Source organism: Mirounga leonina, unplaced genomic scaffold (assembly GCF_011800145.1).
Source record: "Mirounga leonina isolate KUSES-001 unplaced genomic scaffold, KU_Mleo_1.0 Mir_173, whole genome shotgun sequence".
Classification (NCBI taxonomy): Eukaryota; Metazoa; Chordata; class Mammalia; order Carnivora; family Phocidae; genus Mirounga; species Mirounga leonina.
Window position 1 is genome coordinate 11,136,106 of NW_023270447.1, and position 14,823 is coordinate 11,150,928.

At 37.2% G+C, this 14,823-nt stretch overlaps 2 protein-coding genes across 7 annotated transcripts in view; one reads left to right on the top strand and one right to left on the bottom strand.

Annotated features, from left to right (window-relative positions):
• The window catches only part of FRRS1 (ferric chelate reductase 1), an 87,054-nt gene extending 83,483 nt beyond the window's left edge, over positions 1-3,571 (top strand). For 5 of the 6 annotated variants that reach the window (XM_035017951.1, XM_035017948.1, XM_035017949.1 and 2 more), the window contains exons 13-16: positions 225-283; positions 1,108-1,251; positions 2,572-2,633; positions 2,716-2,935. In XM_035017951.1, the coding sequence (XP_034873842.1) occupies positions 225-283; positions 1,108-1,251; positions 2,572-2,633; positions 2,716-2,808 (358 nt within the window). In that variant the 3' untranslated portion in view covers positions 2,809-2,935. Of the gene's footprint in view, positions 1-224; positions 284-1,107; positions 1,252-2,571; positions 2,634-2,715 lie in introns of all 6 variants that reach the window. The other variant, XM_035017947.1, reaches the window with a different exon arrangement.
• Positions 3,572-14,134: 10,563 nt separating this feature from the next.
• PALMD (palmdelphin) overlaps positions 14,135-14,823 on the bottom strand; it is a 50,934-nt gene continuing 50,245 nt past the window's right edge. The window contains exon 8 of the mRNA XM_035017955.1: positions 14,135-14,493. Coding sequence (XP_034873846.1) covers positions 14,450-14,493 — 44 coding nt within the window. The 3' untranslated portion in view covers positions 14,135-14,449. The remainder of the gene's footprint in view (positions 14,494-14,823) is intronic.

Sequence of the window (14,823 nt, forward strand, 5' to 3'; positions counted from 1 at the left end):
TCTTCTTTTTTTTTTTTTTTTTAAAAACTAACTCCTTTTTAAGTGAAAACACTTTGCATGTTATAAAATTCAGTGATAAATTATATTTACTTTAAATGGTTTTAAAATGTATTTCAGATACCTAATTCCGAGGCAATAAGGGAAATTTTGTGCTTTTTATTCTCTTGGGAATTAATTGTAGTTCTGTCACTTTTGAAAATACTGACTGGTTCTTTATTTGGTAGAAGGCCAGTGTTTAACTGGACTCATTGGAGTATGGGCACAGCTGCTAGAATAATAGCAGGTAAGTAATTGTGATGCCACTTATTCATATATAATTGCTGGTTGTTTATATTGCAGATGGTAATTTGGCTTAAATGATTTTTAGATGTATTAGTAATTGGAGTAATTGGTTGTTGAGGAGAGATCAGTCTTAAACATTGAAATCCAGAAAGTAATTTCTAGAGGTGACTATTTAAGTCATTTTTTCAGTTTTAAGTTTAAGGTTTTTGAAATGGCTTTAAAACTTTCCTTCTACGACTCTTTTTTTTTTAGCATTTGCCTTTGCCCACAGAATAAGCTGTGCTAATGGCCAAACGCTCAAGTTGAGGGCCATTTGTGAGTTGGGCTGAGGTGGGCTGTGGGCGTCCCAGCCTTCTGTCTGCAGGTCCTTTCCATGGAGATGGTACCTTCCAGGGAAGGGTGATTTTCAAAAGTCAGGTGTGGTTATCCAATGTATTTTGATGCTTTGTATAATAAATACATAAACTGACACCTCCTATTCTTACATTTTGATAGTCTTTGGGGGTTCTTTGTGGAAGCAGGAGTCAACATCATAGTCAACAATGATTTCCATACTTTTCTCCCTTTCCTACATTACAGACTTAAAACATTTTGGAAAGTTTGAGTGTCTCTTTTTAAACAATTGATAGATCATAATTTAATTTCCCATCTTACCGTTTCTAGTCTTACAATTAAAAAAAGATTAAGTTAATTATTTGGTCTTAAATATTAGTCTAATTCAGCTCATAAACTCTTTTACTGTGTTTTACTTGATATAATACACACATAATTACCTCTCTTGAGGGTGACTACATTTGAATATATATATTTTTCTTATAAATGTAGTGGCAGCAATGTTCCTGGGAATGGATTTACCAGGACTAGATCTTCCTGGCCCATGGAAAACCTATACAATGATTGGATTTGTAGCCTGGCATGTTGGGGTGGAGATTGTTCTGGAGATACATGCCTACCGACTTTCTCGAAAAGGTAACCTGCTCAAACAGCCATGTTATATAGAATCACCTTTATACAAACTCTAGGAATGTGATTAGTTTCTAGATACTGATGGTTGGCTCTTACAGGATAGCTCACTAAAACTGTCTGTGGTGATTAGTCAGTGTTAGAACTCATGGAAATATTCTGCTCTTGTTTTTTATACTCATTAGTATTACAATTTTTTTTTAAATTTTTTTTTTTTTAAGATTTTTTATTTATTTGCGAGAGAGAGAATGAGAGACAGAGAGCATGAGAGGGAGGAGGGTCAGAGGGAGAAGCAGACTCCCTGCTGAGCAGGGAGCCCGATGCAGGACTCGATCCCGGGACTCCAGGATCATGACCTGAGCCGAAGGCAGTCGCTTAACCAACTGAGCCACCCAGGCACCCAGTATTACAATTTATGAGGGAAAAAAGGGAACGATTTTAGGTTTTAGGGAAGAAGTCTTTTTTTATAATGCTGGTCTGACTTGGAGCCAGTCCACACTGAGAATCCTGAATGCATGGAGCTGAGAGAACTCAGAAATGGAGGAAGAAGAGATGCCTAAAGTCAACAGAGGGCAAAGCTGCAGGCAGGTTTTGCCTATTTGATAAACTTACTGTGTACTAACACTTCAGTTGTCATGTACATCATATATAGCTAGCTAACTAGGCAAGCTAGAGGGGAAGAATTCTTTTACCATGACTTTCTAGTGGCCAGTCCATTTTGATCTTAGTACGAAATGGGCCTTAGGCAGGGTCGAGATACCTATAGCCATTAGGAATGGAGACATTAGTAGAGACTACGTGACATTTTAAACTAGCTTGGCTTCTGGGCTGTGTCCTTTGTGTCTTATTTAGTTTCCACCCCCCTAAATGATAAGTTAAGGTGGCCTTTTAAAAATAAGACCTCTTTGTTGTGAATCTAGGAGCCTGGGCAGCTTTTAGGAGCCGAGTAGTAAATATCTATCCTGCCATTTTTGGTTCTCAACAGGGTCACATACATGGGGTTTCTGATCAGTTACCACTGAATTATGGCTTGCTATTTAAAATACATACATACTTAAAACATGGTCTGTTAAGACTTTGATATGGTGTTTATTGACCAGGAGAAGAGGCATATTTCAAGTCCCTTGACAAATATGTTCTGTAGCCCACTTGTCCCAATTTGTGAGAGCCTTACATGTTCAGGAAGTTTGCAACATTTGGTAGCTTGATATGGGAGAATATACACCTAGAAATCAACAAATGCTACACATCAGGACTTTTTTTTTTGAAAGTTAGTTTACCGGCATACTCACAAGCCTTACAAACTTATGTTGTTGTTTTTGACAGTTGAAATATTGGATGATGCCAGAATTCAGATCCTTCAGTCATTTACTGTAGCTGAAGCAGAAGTAAGTCCTCCTTTTCTTATTTACTGACACAAACTTCAATGATAGTTGTTTCTTTCTTTCACGTCTCAATTTTTTCTTTCAGGGTCATGCTTTTAAAAAGGTGGTGTTTGCAGTTTATATCTGTGGGAATGTGACTTTTCTCATCATCTTCTTATCTGCAATCAACCAACTCTGAGCAAGCAAAGACCTTGGCTTTGCAGACCAGATGATAATGATCATTAAGCCAAAGAAACTTGAAGCTTATACTGACTGCTTGGAGCATATTCATGAATTCTGAATTAGAAGAGCAGGTCATATCTGTAGAGGAATTCTGAGTAGCGGTCTTTAGAGATCAACTTTTAGCAGGGTCCTATGGACTCTAAAAAGGACATCAAGCCTTTATGTGTGGCTCTGAGTGTTACCAGGGAAGGTTATCCTTGAGGAGAAATGACTCTCAGATATTTTCCATGATGAGATTTTTAGAATGTTAGCATTTAAGAAGAGAACTGTTTGGAAAGACAGAAATGATGTTATTTGGAGGAAATGGAGATTGTATTAAAGTGAATATATTTTGGACTATAAAGGTGCTGTTTTAAAGCCAATATTTATGCTAGTTTATCTGAATGGTCTTTCTTAGGACATTTTTTTGAGAAACTGTGTTTTTCAGTCCAGTTTTTTGGACATGTCCTTTTTTCTATGTATTCTTTACTTCTCTGGTAAAGGTGGAAGTGGGGCTAACTTACATTGTATTAACATTTAAATATATTATGGATATTAGAATTTCTTAGCAGTGAAATGCAAGTGTGCATCTTCTGCTTAAGACTGTATTTATATATTCAGTTACAGGGCTGAAAGGACATTTTATATATTAATTGTTTTGACTCTTAAGATTAAGTCCTAGCTTTTGGAGATTGTAGACTTGCATTTCAAAAATAATAAAATTTACCCTTGTGAATATATTTAGCAGTTACTCTCTTTCTTTGTGGTAATAAATAATATGGATGGTTCTTTTTTGTTAGAAGTTCCTGATGGTGTAATGAATTAGAATATTTTCCTTCCTACTCCAATAATTTCTTTTTTAATGGTTGGATTTCATATTTGCTATGAGGACTTCTAGCCAGTGGGTGGCGCCATAATACCAAAGTACTGCTTTGTTCCTGTTCATTGTGTTAACTCATTTTTAGTACTTAGGTAATACCATGGAGTGGCATTTCCCTTAAATTCACCAACTCTTAATCTTTATTTGAAAAGTTTCTGCCTTTTTTGGGAGGGAGAGGGGGCTGGGGTTGTGAGTTAGAAACTGAAATTAGGGACTGTTATTATTTTTCTGGTTACATTTCTGTTTGTTTTCTAACCATGATTGTAACTATTGCTTGGTAGTTCCCTTTACGTTCATCTGACCCTGTGATAAATGAATATAACTATCTTAAGCAGAGGAAGCAAGCAAAACTGGACATTCCTAAAAAAATATTTAGGAAGGCATGTTTTATTTTTTAGGTGTTCTGTCTGATTATCTTATAGTTTCTGCTTAGTCCAAGGACCTCATTTGTTTTTGGTGTAAATAATAGCCTTGTCTGTGTTTGCTACATCTTTTATGGGGTAAAATGATGTGGAAGTTTTAGTTTTGTTCCTTATATAGGTGTTTATCGTAAATAGCTTAGGGTTGAGATGTGGATCTTCTGTGTTCATGTTCTGTGAGTGCCAGGCTATTTACAGTCTAAACTTTCATTTTAAATACTTTCATTAAAAACATTTTTTTTAAATATAGAAAATTAAGTGTGCACTAAAATATTTTCCTCCAGTTTTCAATTATATGGGGCTTAAAGGTTAATAAATTTCTTTTAATAAATTATATTCTGTATATGACAAAGAAAACTTCCTTTAAAGGGAAAATGAACCTTGGTGTTTAGTTTTCAAATCTGTGACTTTATTGGGTCTCTAGTACTGAGGCTAAGATATTTTAACTTTTTCTTTTTCCCTGATTCATCTGTTGGCACTATTTTGCTGTATCATCAATTGATATACAGAGTTGTCCAAAAAGTCTTTCTTATTTAATCTTGATAAAGACACCATTTTATTAATACCAAATTATGATTTTTCTGCTTATGAATGGTTGATATCCACAGATTGAAAAATGCTTATTTTTTACTCCTGTCATTATTTTTTTTGTTTTTGTAATAAACAATTTTTTTTACAACTTCTTTTGATAGGAGTGATTGTAAAACTAAATGTCTTTAGATCTTCAGCAGTGTTGCCCCCAGTGATCAAAATCATAAGTTTTCTTCCTAAAGATGATTTCCTCTATAAAATAAAAATATGTTTTTTGGAAAAGATGAAACAAATTCTCGAAAACTACGGTTGGGGTAGCATTCACAGCTGAGGCTATTTTTTGCTTTTATTATTTTCTGCTCTGTGGAAATGAATCTTAAGGGTGTAGGTAGCCTATGGCATAAGTTGGCGAATAAATGAATCAAAATCCCTTTAGTGCTTACTTGATTTCAATCAGGATTTTGGCTGCAATGTGTGTGAAGTGATATTCATCCCTTCCACATCCGGCCTCAGTCCGGGATGCAGTGAAAAAAGACGGTGCCGACCGGCAGTCAGTGCCAGCAAGGAAGCTCTAGGGGCACATGTAGCTTTTGGCTGAAATGTTATTTATCTCTGTGTTCTGCTAAAGCAGGAAAAAAGAAGAACAAATGTCCTTGTTTAAGATAATCCATTATAGATGGGAATGAAAGATAGGAGTCTTCTAAGCGCTTCTCAAATTTGATTAGGATACACCCTGTTCCTATCCATATCCTGCTTCTTTCCTCCTTGCCCAGTACCCAGGCTCATCTGCACCCAGGTCCCTGATGGTCATGATGATGCCTAGAATGCCCATTGTGTTTCTCTCTTTCTAGCAAAAGCTAGTTTATCAAGTTCTATCTCAAAATCTTCCTTGTCCTTGGAGCCTTCCCTGGCTGTCCCTTCCACATGGGTCTCTCCTGACCATCCTTATGAGTGGTGTGGTATTGGGCTATGAGGCAGCTGATCCTGTCAATTAAAAAGGATTGGGATTGGGGCGACTGGGTGGCTCAGTTGCTTAAGAGCCTGCCTTCAGCTCAGGTCATGATCTCGGGATCCTGGGACTGATCCTGTGTTGGGCTCCCTGCTCAGCGGGGAGCCTGCTTCTCCCTCTCCCTCGGTTCCCCCCCCCACCTGCTCATGTGCTCTCTCTTTCTCAAATAAATAAATAAAATCTTCAAAAAAATAAAAAAAAAGTAAAAAGGACCAGGAGTTTGGGAATGGAGTTGGAAGATCTTTGTGTGCATGTTTATATTACAAGTTGCCTATCCTTGGGCAAGTGACTTATGTCTTCTCTGAACCTGGTTCCTCACAGGGCAGTTGTGAGGAATGAATGAAGTGATTTCAACAAAAGTTGCTTTGTACATGTTATTGATGACGTTGGTGCTGTTTGATTACAGTGTTAAACTTGAGTCCTTTTTGCATATAAAATGTATATTTTTGTTTTATAAAAAGTTTTGATTTTCACCATGAAAACATTATGCTCAGTGAAATAGCTAAGCATAAATGGACAACCAGGGTGTGATTTTATTTATTTGAAGTACCTAGACTTGTTAAATTTCATAGAGAAGAAAGTAGAGCTGTGATTACCAGGAGCTGAGGGAGAAGAGGGAATGTTTAAACATTTAAAACAGTTTCTGGGGCGCCTGGGTGGCTCAGCTGTTAAGCGTCTGCCTTCAGCTCAGGTCATGATCCCAAGGTCCTGGGATTGAGCCCCTCATCAGGCTCCCTGCTATGTAGGAAGTCTTCTTCTCCCTCTCCCACTCCCCCTGCTTGTGTTCCCTCTCTCACTGTCTCTCTGTCAAATAAATAAATAAAATCTTAAAAAAAAAAAAAATAAAACAGAGTTTCTGTTTGGGATGATGAAATAGTTCTGGAGATTGGTTGTGGTTATGCTTGCATAATACTGAATGTATTTGATGCAATGAATTGTACACTTAAAAATGGTTAAAATGGTAAATGTTGTGTTATACATATTTTTAACAATAAAAAACAAAGAAACAAAAGAAATTTGGTGTTCATAGCAGCACTAGTCACAATAGCCAAATGGTGGAACTAGCCCACATGTCCATCAACAGGTGAATGGATAAACAAATTGTGGTCATACATATAAGAGAGTATTATCAGCCATAGAAAGGAATGAGGTACTACTACATGCTATAATGTGGATGAACCTTCAAAACACTATAGTAAGTGGAAGAAGTCAGATGTAAAAGGTCACATATTATGATTCCACTTACATGAAATATCCAGAACAGGTAAATTCATAGAGACAGCAGAGTGGTGGTTGCCATAGTCTTGAAAGTGGGGGAGGAGGGAATGAGTAATTGCATACCGGGAGTAAGATTTTATTTTGGAGTGATGGAAAAGTTTTGGAGATAGAGGTGATAGTTGTACAACATTGTGAATGTGAGAAATGCCACTAAATTGTCCACTATAAAATGGTTATTTTATGTTGTGTGACTATCACCACCATTAAACAAATATTTGTCTTTTTTTTTTTTTAAAGATTTTATTTATTTATTTTAGAGACAGAGCACAAGAGGGGGGAGTGGGAGAGGGAGAAGCAGACTCCCTGCTGAGCAGGGAGCCGGATGTGGGACTTGATCCTGGGACTCCAGGATCATGACCTGAGCCGAAGGCAGTTGCTTAACCAACTGAGCCACCCAGGCGCCCCCAAATATTTGTCTTATTACCGCTTTTGGATTATACCTTTGGGTGGAAGGACCTGGGGTTTTTGCTGGCCCTAAACTTGGTATCAGCTTCGTTATCTCATTATCAAAGAAGTTAATGGAATTTTATGTTATGCCTGGTTATATACCTCTAGTTTAGGGGAGAAAAAGTCTCTGGAACATATCTTTAGAAGTATATCTTCTTCATATGATGTCTTATTCATGTGTAAAAGAAATTGTTATTGTACTCTGGGTTTCCTGTAAGGACCTAAACACATTTTCTGATTTGTCCTCAGACACTGCTATATGGTAATCAAATTCTTGGTATAAGAATTTCCTGAACCCATGCGCCTTAAATATGTACAGCCAATAATGGCCGGGTGAGATCCTGCCAAACTGACTCTCCTCCAGAAAACTAGTGTAAACTTCAAAAAAGTAGCTATGTGAGGGTTCCAGAGAGTGAACAGAAGTAGGAGGATGCTGGAGAGGAGTCCACACTCAGAGGAGGCAAATTGTTTAGAGTGCCCTGTTTTCAAAGTTTTTAAGTTCTGGGCAGTTGTAGTCAACTGTGTGCGGTGCTGGGTGGCAGGGGAACCACAGTGCTTCTGGAAGAGGAAACCAGAGGACTGATGGCTGGGCCAACTACCGCTGTCGGGGGGAGGGGTGAGGTGATCTTGGAAAGAAAACATGAAAGAGGAGATCCCAATTCCTATTTGCCAAAAGCTCTGGTTGAACCTTGGATATGTTCACATGAGTGAAGCAAACACAAAGCAGTTAGAGCAAAGAAAAAAAGTTGACCTGAGATTGGAGCTGTAACACAAGAAACAGTTTGCGTTCTAACCCAGTTAATTGGAAAAGTTAATTGCTTCATTTCCAATGAAGGAGCATTCAATGGAGAAAAATAAGAGAATCCAGTATTTTTCTATAAAGATTATTTATTTGAGAGAGAGAGAGAACATATGTGTGTGGGGGGTGCAGGGACAGAGGGAGAGGGAGAAGGAGAGAAGCAGACTCCCCCAAGTGCGGAGCCCACATGGAGCTCAATCCCATGACCCATGAGATCACGGCCTGAGCTGAAATCAAGAGTCGGATGCTTAACTGACTGAACCACCCAGGTGCCCTGAGAATCCGGTATTTTTATAACCTAATATTTTATGATGTACAGATGATAATCCAGAACTACCTAAGGTAAGAAGAACCAGGAAATTCTGACCCATTCTCCAAAGTAAAGGTTGGCTATCTTTTTCTCTAAAGGGCTTGATAAGTAATATTTTAGGCATTGTGAACTACGTATGGTCTCTGTAGAATATATATATATGGTTTTCTTGTTTTGTTTTTTAACTAATTCTTCAAAAATTTGAGAAACCATTTTTAGCTTGTGGGCCATGGAAAAACATACAAAAACATACACAAACAGGATTTGGGATGGATTTTGCCTATGGGCTATAGTTTTTCAACCCATGCTTTAAAGAAAGAATAATCAATGAAAACCAACCTTAAAGATTTCTTAGATGATTAGATTCAGTAGATAAGGATTTTAAAGCATCTATTATAACTATTCTCATGATGTAAAAGAATATATGCTTGCTATAAATAAAAAAATATGCATAGAAATAGAAACAATACAGAAGGACCATATAGAAATTGGAGAGCTGAAAAAATAAAACTATTTGAAAAATTCCCTGGAGGGAATTAATATCAGAATGGAGATGACAAAGAAAAAAACCCATGAACTTGAAGACAGATCAATAGAGATTGTCTAATGTTTTAAGAGAAGAAGGAAAAAAATTTGGAAAAGAATTGAACAGAGTCTCTGGGACCTGTTAAATAATAGCATCTTTAGGTGTTATCTAAGAAGGAGAGGAGAATCTGAGGAGATTATGACTGGAAAATCCCCAAATATGCTAAAAAGCTTAACTTTACTCACTCATGATGCAGGAAAACAACTTCAGCAAAAAAAAATGAAGGCAGTTACGCTTTTTAAAATCATAGTCAAGCTTTTGAAAGCAAAAAAAACATAGAGCAAATCTTGAAATGAGAAAGAGAAAAAGGAGGGATTATATACAGGGAAACAATGATTTAACATCTGACTTCTCATAGGAATATATAGAGACCAGAGAAAGTAGAACATCTTCAAAGTGCTGAAAGAAAAAGTCATCAAGAATTCTACCTGAAAAAAAAAAATCCTTCAAGAGTGAGGGCAAAACGGGGGCACCTGGGTGGCTCAGTTGGTTAAGTGTCTGCCTTTAGCTCAGGTCGTGATCCCAGGGTCCTGGGATTGAGCTTCATGTTGGGCTCCCTGCTCAGCAGAGCCTGCTTTTCCCTCTCCCTCTGCCCAATCCTACCACCCCCCCCCGACTTGTGCTCTCTCTCTACCTATCTATCTCAAAAAATAAATACAATATTTTTTAAAAAAAGAATGAGGGCAAAATGATGACATTTTTGGGTGAAAGACATCTAAGAGAATTTGTTGCTAGCACGTTTGAACTATAAGAAATGCAAAAGGAAGTTCTGCAGGCTAAAGAGAAGTGATACTAAATGGGAGCATGGATCCTCAGAATGGAACGAAGAGCACTCAAAATGGTAAATAATTGGTAAATATAAAATGCTTTTTGGGCTTTTCCCATTTAAATTCTTTATAATAAATATGTCTGTTTAAAGCAAGCAAACAAAAAAGCCTACATTGTTTCATGGGGGCTTATAATATAGGTGAATGTACTACATATAACAAGTTAGTATAAAAGATGGGAAAGGATAATGGACCTATATAGTAGTTGCAAAATGTCTGCATTTTATTTAAAGTTGTACAATGTTAGTTCTCAGTTCTAATGCAAAAAGTTAAGAATGTATATTGTAATTCCTAGAGAAAAAAATAAGACATATATAAAAAGCCAAAAAAAGACTTAACATGGAATTCTAAAATTATTTAACTTTGAAAGGCAAGAAAGGAAAAATAAAGGAGGAAAAACAGAGGGGATAGAGAACAAATAATAAAATGGTAGGCCAAAACTCAACCATGTTAATAATCACATTAAACATTAGTGGACTAAATACTCCAATTAAAGGGCAGAGAATGTCAGACTGATAAAGGAAAACCCATGATGTGACTTAAATATAAAGAGGCAGATAGGTTGAAAGCAAATGAGTGAAAAAAGGTATACTATAAAATAGTAAGAACAAGGGGGCTGAAATGTCTGTATTTATGCTAGATAAATTCATTTCCAGCCAAGAGTATTATTAGAGATAAAAGGAGACCTTTCTTAATGACTGAAGTATTCATTTATCAAGAATACACTGCATTCATAATTGTTATGTTCCTACCAGACTTCAAAACACATGAAGAAAGAGTTGGCAGAATTAAAGAGAAGCACTCATTCATGATATAAAATACACAGCAAATGTGAAATAAAAGGGAATTTCTCTTTTAAAATTATAAGTTATCTAAGAACAACCTATAGCTAACATCATACTTGCTGGTGAATGACTGAATATTTTCCTTCTAAGATCAGGAACAAGACAAGACAAACACATTAGCCATTTTGCATCTCCATGGTATTGGAGGTTTTAGCAAGGGCAATTAGGCAAGAAAAAGAAGTAAAAGGCATCCAGATTGTAAAGGAAGAAGTAAAACTATCACTCTTTACAGATATATACAGATACAGATATCTTATATATAGAAAATCCTAAGGAGGGGCGCCTGGGTGGCTCAGTTGTTTAAGTCACTGCCTTCGGCTCAGGTCATGATCCCAGGGTCCTGGGATCGAGCCCCGGATCAGGCTCCTTGCTTGGTGGGAAGCCTGCTTCTCCCTCTCCCACTGTCTCTCTCTCTGTCAATTAAATAAATAAATAAAAAATCTTAAAAAAAAAAAAAAAGAATCCTAAGGAATCCAGAAACTACTAGAACAAATGAATTAAGGAAGGTTGTAGTTGTGGGATGCCAAGTCAATGTATAAAAATCAATTGCATTTCCAAACATAAGCAATGAACAATCTGAAATTGAAATTAAGGAGATAATTCCATTTACAATAGCATCAAAAAGAATAAAGTAGGAATAAATATCAAGAAATGTAAGATTGGTACATTGAAATCTACAAAACATCGTTGAAAGAAACTAAAGATCTGATGAAATGGAAAGACATCTCATATTCAAAACATTTTGGGGCATACATCAAAGGCATACAGGAGCCAGGAGATCAAGGTCAACATCACCAGGAATAAATTATTGAAATTTTGTACCCTTGATATGATGCAATGAAAATGTTACTTTACCTCTGTGATCTTCCTCCTCCAACCCCACTCTAATCATAAGAGAAACATTAGACAATTTGCAACAGAAGGATATCCTGCAAAATATCTGACCAGTAATTTTCAAAATTGTCAAGGTTATCAAAAACAAGAAAAATCTAAGAGGAGCAAAGTAGACATGACAATTAAAAGTAATGTTTTCTGTGTGGGATCCTGGAACAACAACAAAAAAGGACAGGTAAAAACAAAGGAAATTTGAATAAACTATGAGAATAATAATAATAATGTATCATTATTGGTTCATTTAATTATAACAAGTGTACCATACTAATAAAGAAATTAGTCATAGGGGAAACTGGGTGCAGGGTATATGGAAACTTTGTATTATCTTCTCAATCTTTCTGTTCATCTAAAATTGTTCTTCAAAGTAATGTCTAATGTAGTTAGCTGTGGATACAATGACTCTTGAGAGTGTGTGTCTCCTCCTTTGGGGAGAGGGTGAAATCTTTGTATAAAAGGTAGCAGCATCTTATTAGATGGAAACAGAGTTGTGTTTTGGTTTCTCCAATGTTCAAATCTATGTGGAAAGATAAATATGGAAGCTGAGTATAAAAATGGGTGGACTGTGCTAGTTTAATGCTTCATCTTTATCATCATCATTTAATGTTTCATCTCCAAATGCATCCTTTGCCCTGTTTTGTGATCTTGACCCTGTAAACATCTCTCATTTGTCACTTGATGCAATGTTAGGCTTTGCTGAGAGAAGGTGGTGGAGGGATGCTGCGAGGCAAGAGCCGCAAGAAGGCACGTCACTTCCATTTTCCAGTTTTCCTTTCTATTCACTGAGCACAGGAGTCAATGGGTTGGTGTGTGGGATAGTACAGTTTCACTTTAGCCGCCCTGACTGACCAGCTCCAGCTTTGCACTCAGTCCCCCTCTGCTCGCCTGGCAGCCAATTCCACTGCAGTTCCAGCTTCACCCCTAGATAAAAAACCAGCTCCAGCCTTCGGTATTTTGTGGCCATGCTGGGCCACTTCTATGCACCAGCCCTGGCCCATGCCTTTTCGTAAGGGACCAGATATCGGCCAGCCAGATTCTGGCTCATGTTGCCTGAGGCCAGCTGGTATTACACAGTCCCCCCTTGGAGACTACATCTTTTCCTTTCTGAACCATTCATTCATTTATTCATTCATTTATTGATCATTTGCTAGGTGCCAGGCAGTTCTAATAAACATTTGTGTACGCACAATCAAAACCAAAAATCAGTGCTTTAATCACAAGTTTGGCAGAGCTACAAAAAATGTGCCATTTTACAAGTCACTTATGCTAAAGTCAGAACCATGAAAGGGAAGGAATGGGAACATTGGACCTGGGACAGGGGTGTTTATGTCAAAGTGTCTCTGATATTTGAACCTCCACATTTTCCAGATTCCAGGCCAGCAGAGAGAGGAGTTTTCTCATGCTACAGAACAACTGCCCCTTGCAAACAATTGATCTGAGGTTGATGCTTGGCAGGGTGTTAAGCTTGTCCTCATCAGGATCTGCTTCTTTGACCTCTCATTGCCTCCACACCAGTAACCAAGATAAGGTCTCACCATAGTTTCACCAGAGAAATTCAGTTTCTGCCCTGAGAGGAAACAGACTATTCACTGAAGGACTTGCGGGACCTGGGTAGTATGCACTGGCATGATCCAGGGGAAGATGTGTGAAGATGGATTTTGAGAGTGTTGGGTGGAGGACAGTACAAGAAGGTAGAGTAGGAGAGAAGTGGCATGGGTGTATTCTTCAAATCAGGATTTAACATCTTGGCAAGAACACTTAGGAATGACATGCTGTATGCATTCTTATTAAGTTTTAATACTAGGCTTCTAACATCTTTACAAGGATTGGTCAAACATTAGACTAGATTTGTATTCTTTGAGAATATGGGAAGGCCTCCATCTAATAGCCTTAGGTCATAATCAGTCATTGCACCATGTAGTTCACACCGAACTGAATGAAAGAAAAGATAATATTTCAAGAAGAATAAATATGTCAGCTGTCATGTACAAAGTCATGAGCACTATCAAGATACTACAAATCTAGTCCCCAAATATGAGGTTAATTATGGCATGCACCTTTGGGATGGATGCAAAGAGTTTGAAGTCACGACCAAATCAATTGGTCCTTAGCAGGAGGATGTAGATGTCTTAGATATGGGATGTCATGTTTGTTAGGATTGAAGATGAATATTTCTTTTTTTTTTTTTTTAAAGATTTTATTTATTTATTTGAGACAGAGAGAATGAGAGAGAGAGAGCACATGAGAGGGGGGAGGGTAAGAGGCAGAAGCAGGCTCCCTGCCGAGCAGGGAGCCCGATGCGGGACTCGATCCAGGGACCCCAGGATCATGATCTGAGCCGAAGGCAGTCGCTTAACCAACTGAGCCACCCAGGCGCCCTGAAGATGAATATTTCTGTGATGAGGTCGCAATGGCTTCCTATGATCTTTCAATCTTTGTATTAGCAAAATTACCATGTCAGTTAATAGAATATAGTCAAGCTATTTTAAATAACTTTATTCTTAAAATTAACACACTCTTATTAGAAATGCTTTGGTATCAGTACAATAAAAATATGCTGGTTTTTCCCCCCGCACTGAATTGTGTCAAGTAACTGGAAAAGTTAAGCATTTGTTCTTCCTAGCTTTTTTGGGATTTTTTCACAAATGATGACTACTGCTTATTCACATGGCTTAATATGGCTATAATTATAATTTTTGGAGTCTCAGGAAAAAAGAAACAAAATACCCAGAAGAGAAGTTGGCAAATGTTTCTTAGTTTCTTCTCCAAAGGATGTTTAGGTAGATGATACACCTCTCAGATAACTTTTTTCCCCAGTTTTGCCATTCTCATCCTTAAAGCTGAAAATTAAAAAAAAAAAATAGAGAGTTATAAAAAAAGAGCTTTAGTTTTCACTCTAAATGACCATTTCATAGAATGCAGGAAAGTTTGAAACATACCTCAGATGATTTTATCCAACAATGTGAGCATTGTTTTAGTAGCACAAAAAGATAGTAGAAATAATAAGCTATGGTTAACTAGGGCTGAAGCAGGTTCAGAACTAGAAGGAACCTATTTCTATAAAGGTTAGAAAAATTAGTAGGGCAAACATAGCATAAGTTGAGTAAATATAGGATTAGTGTGCAATTTCACTATTAGCCTTAGATAAATTCTATACATCAATGACCATG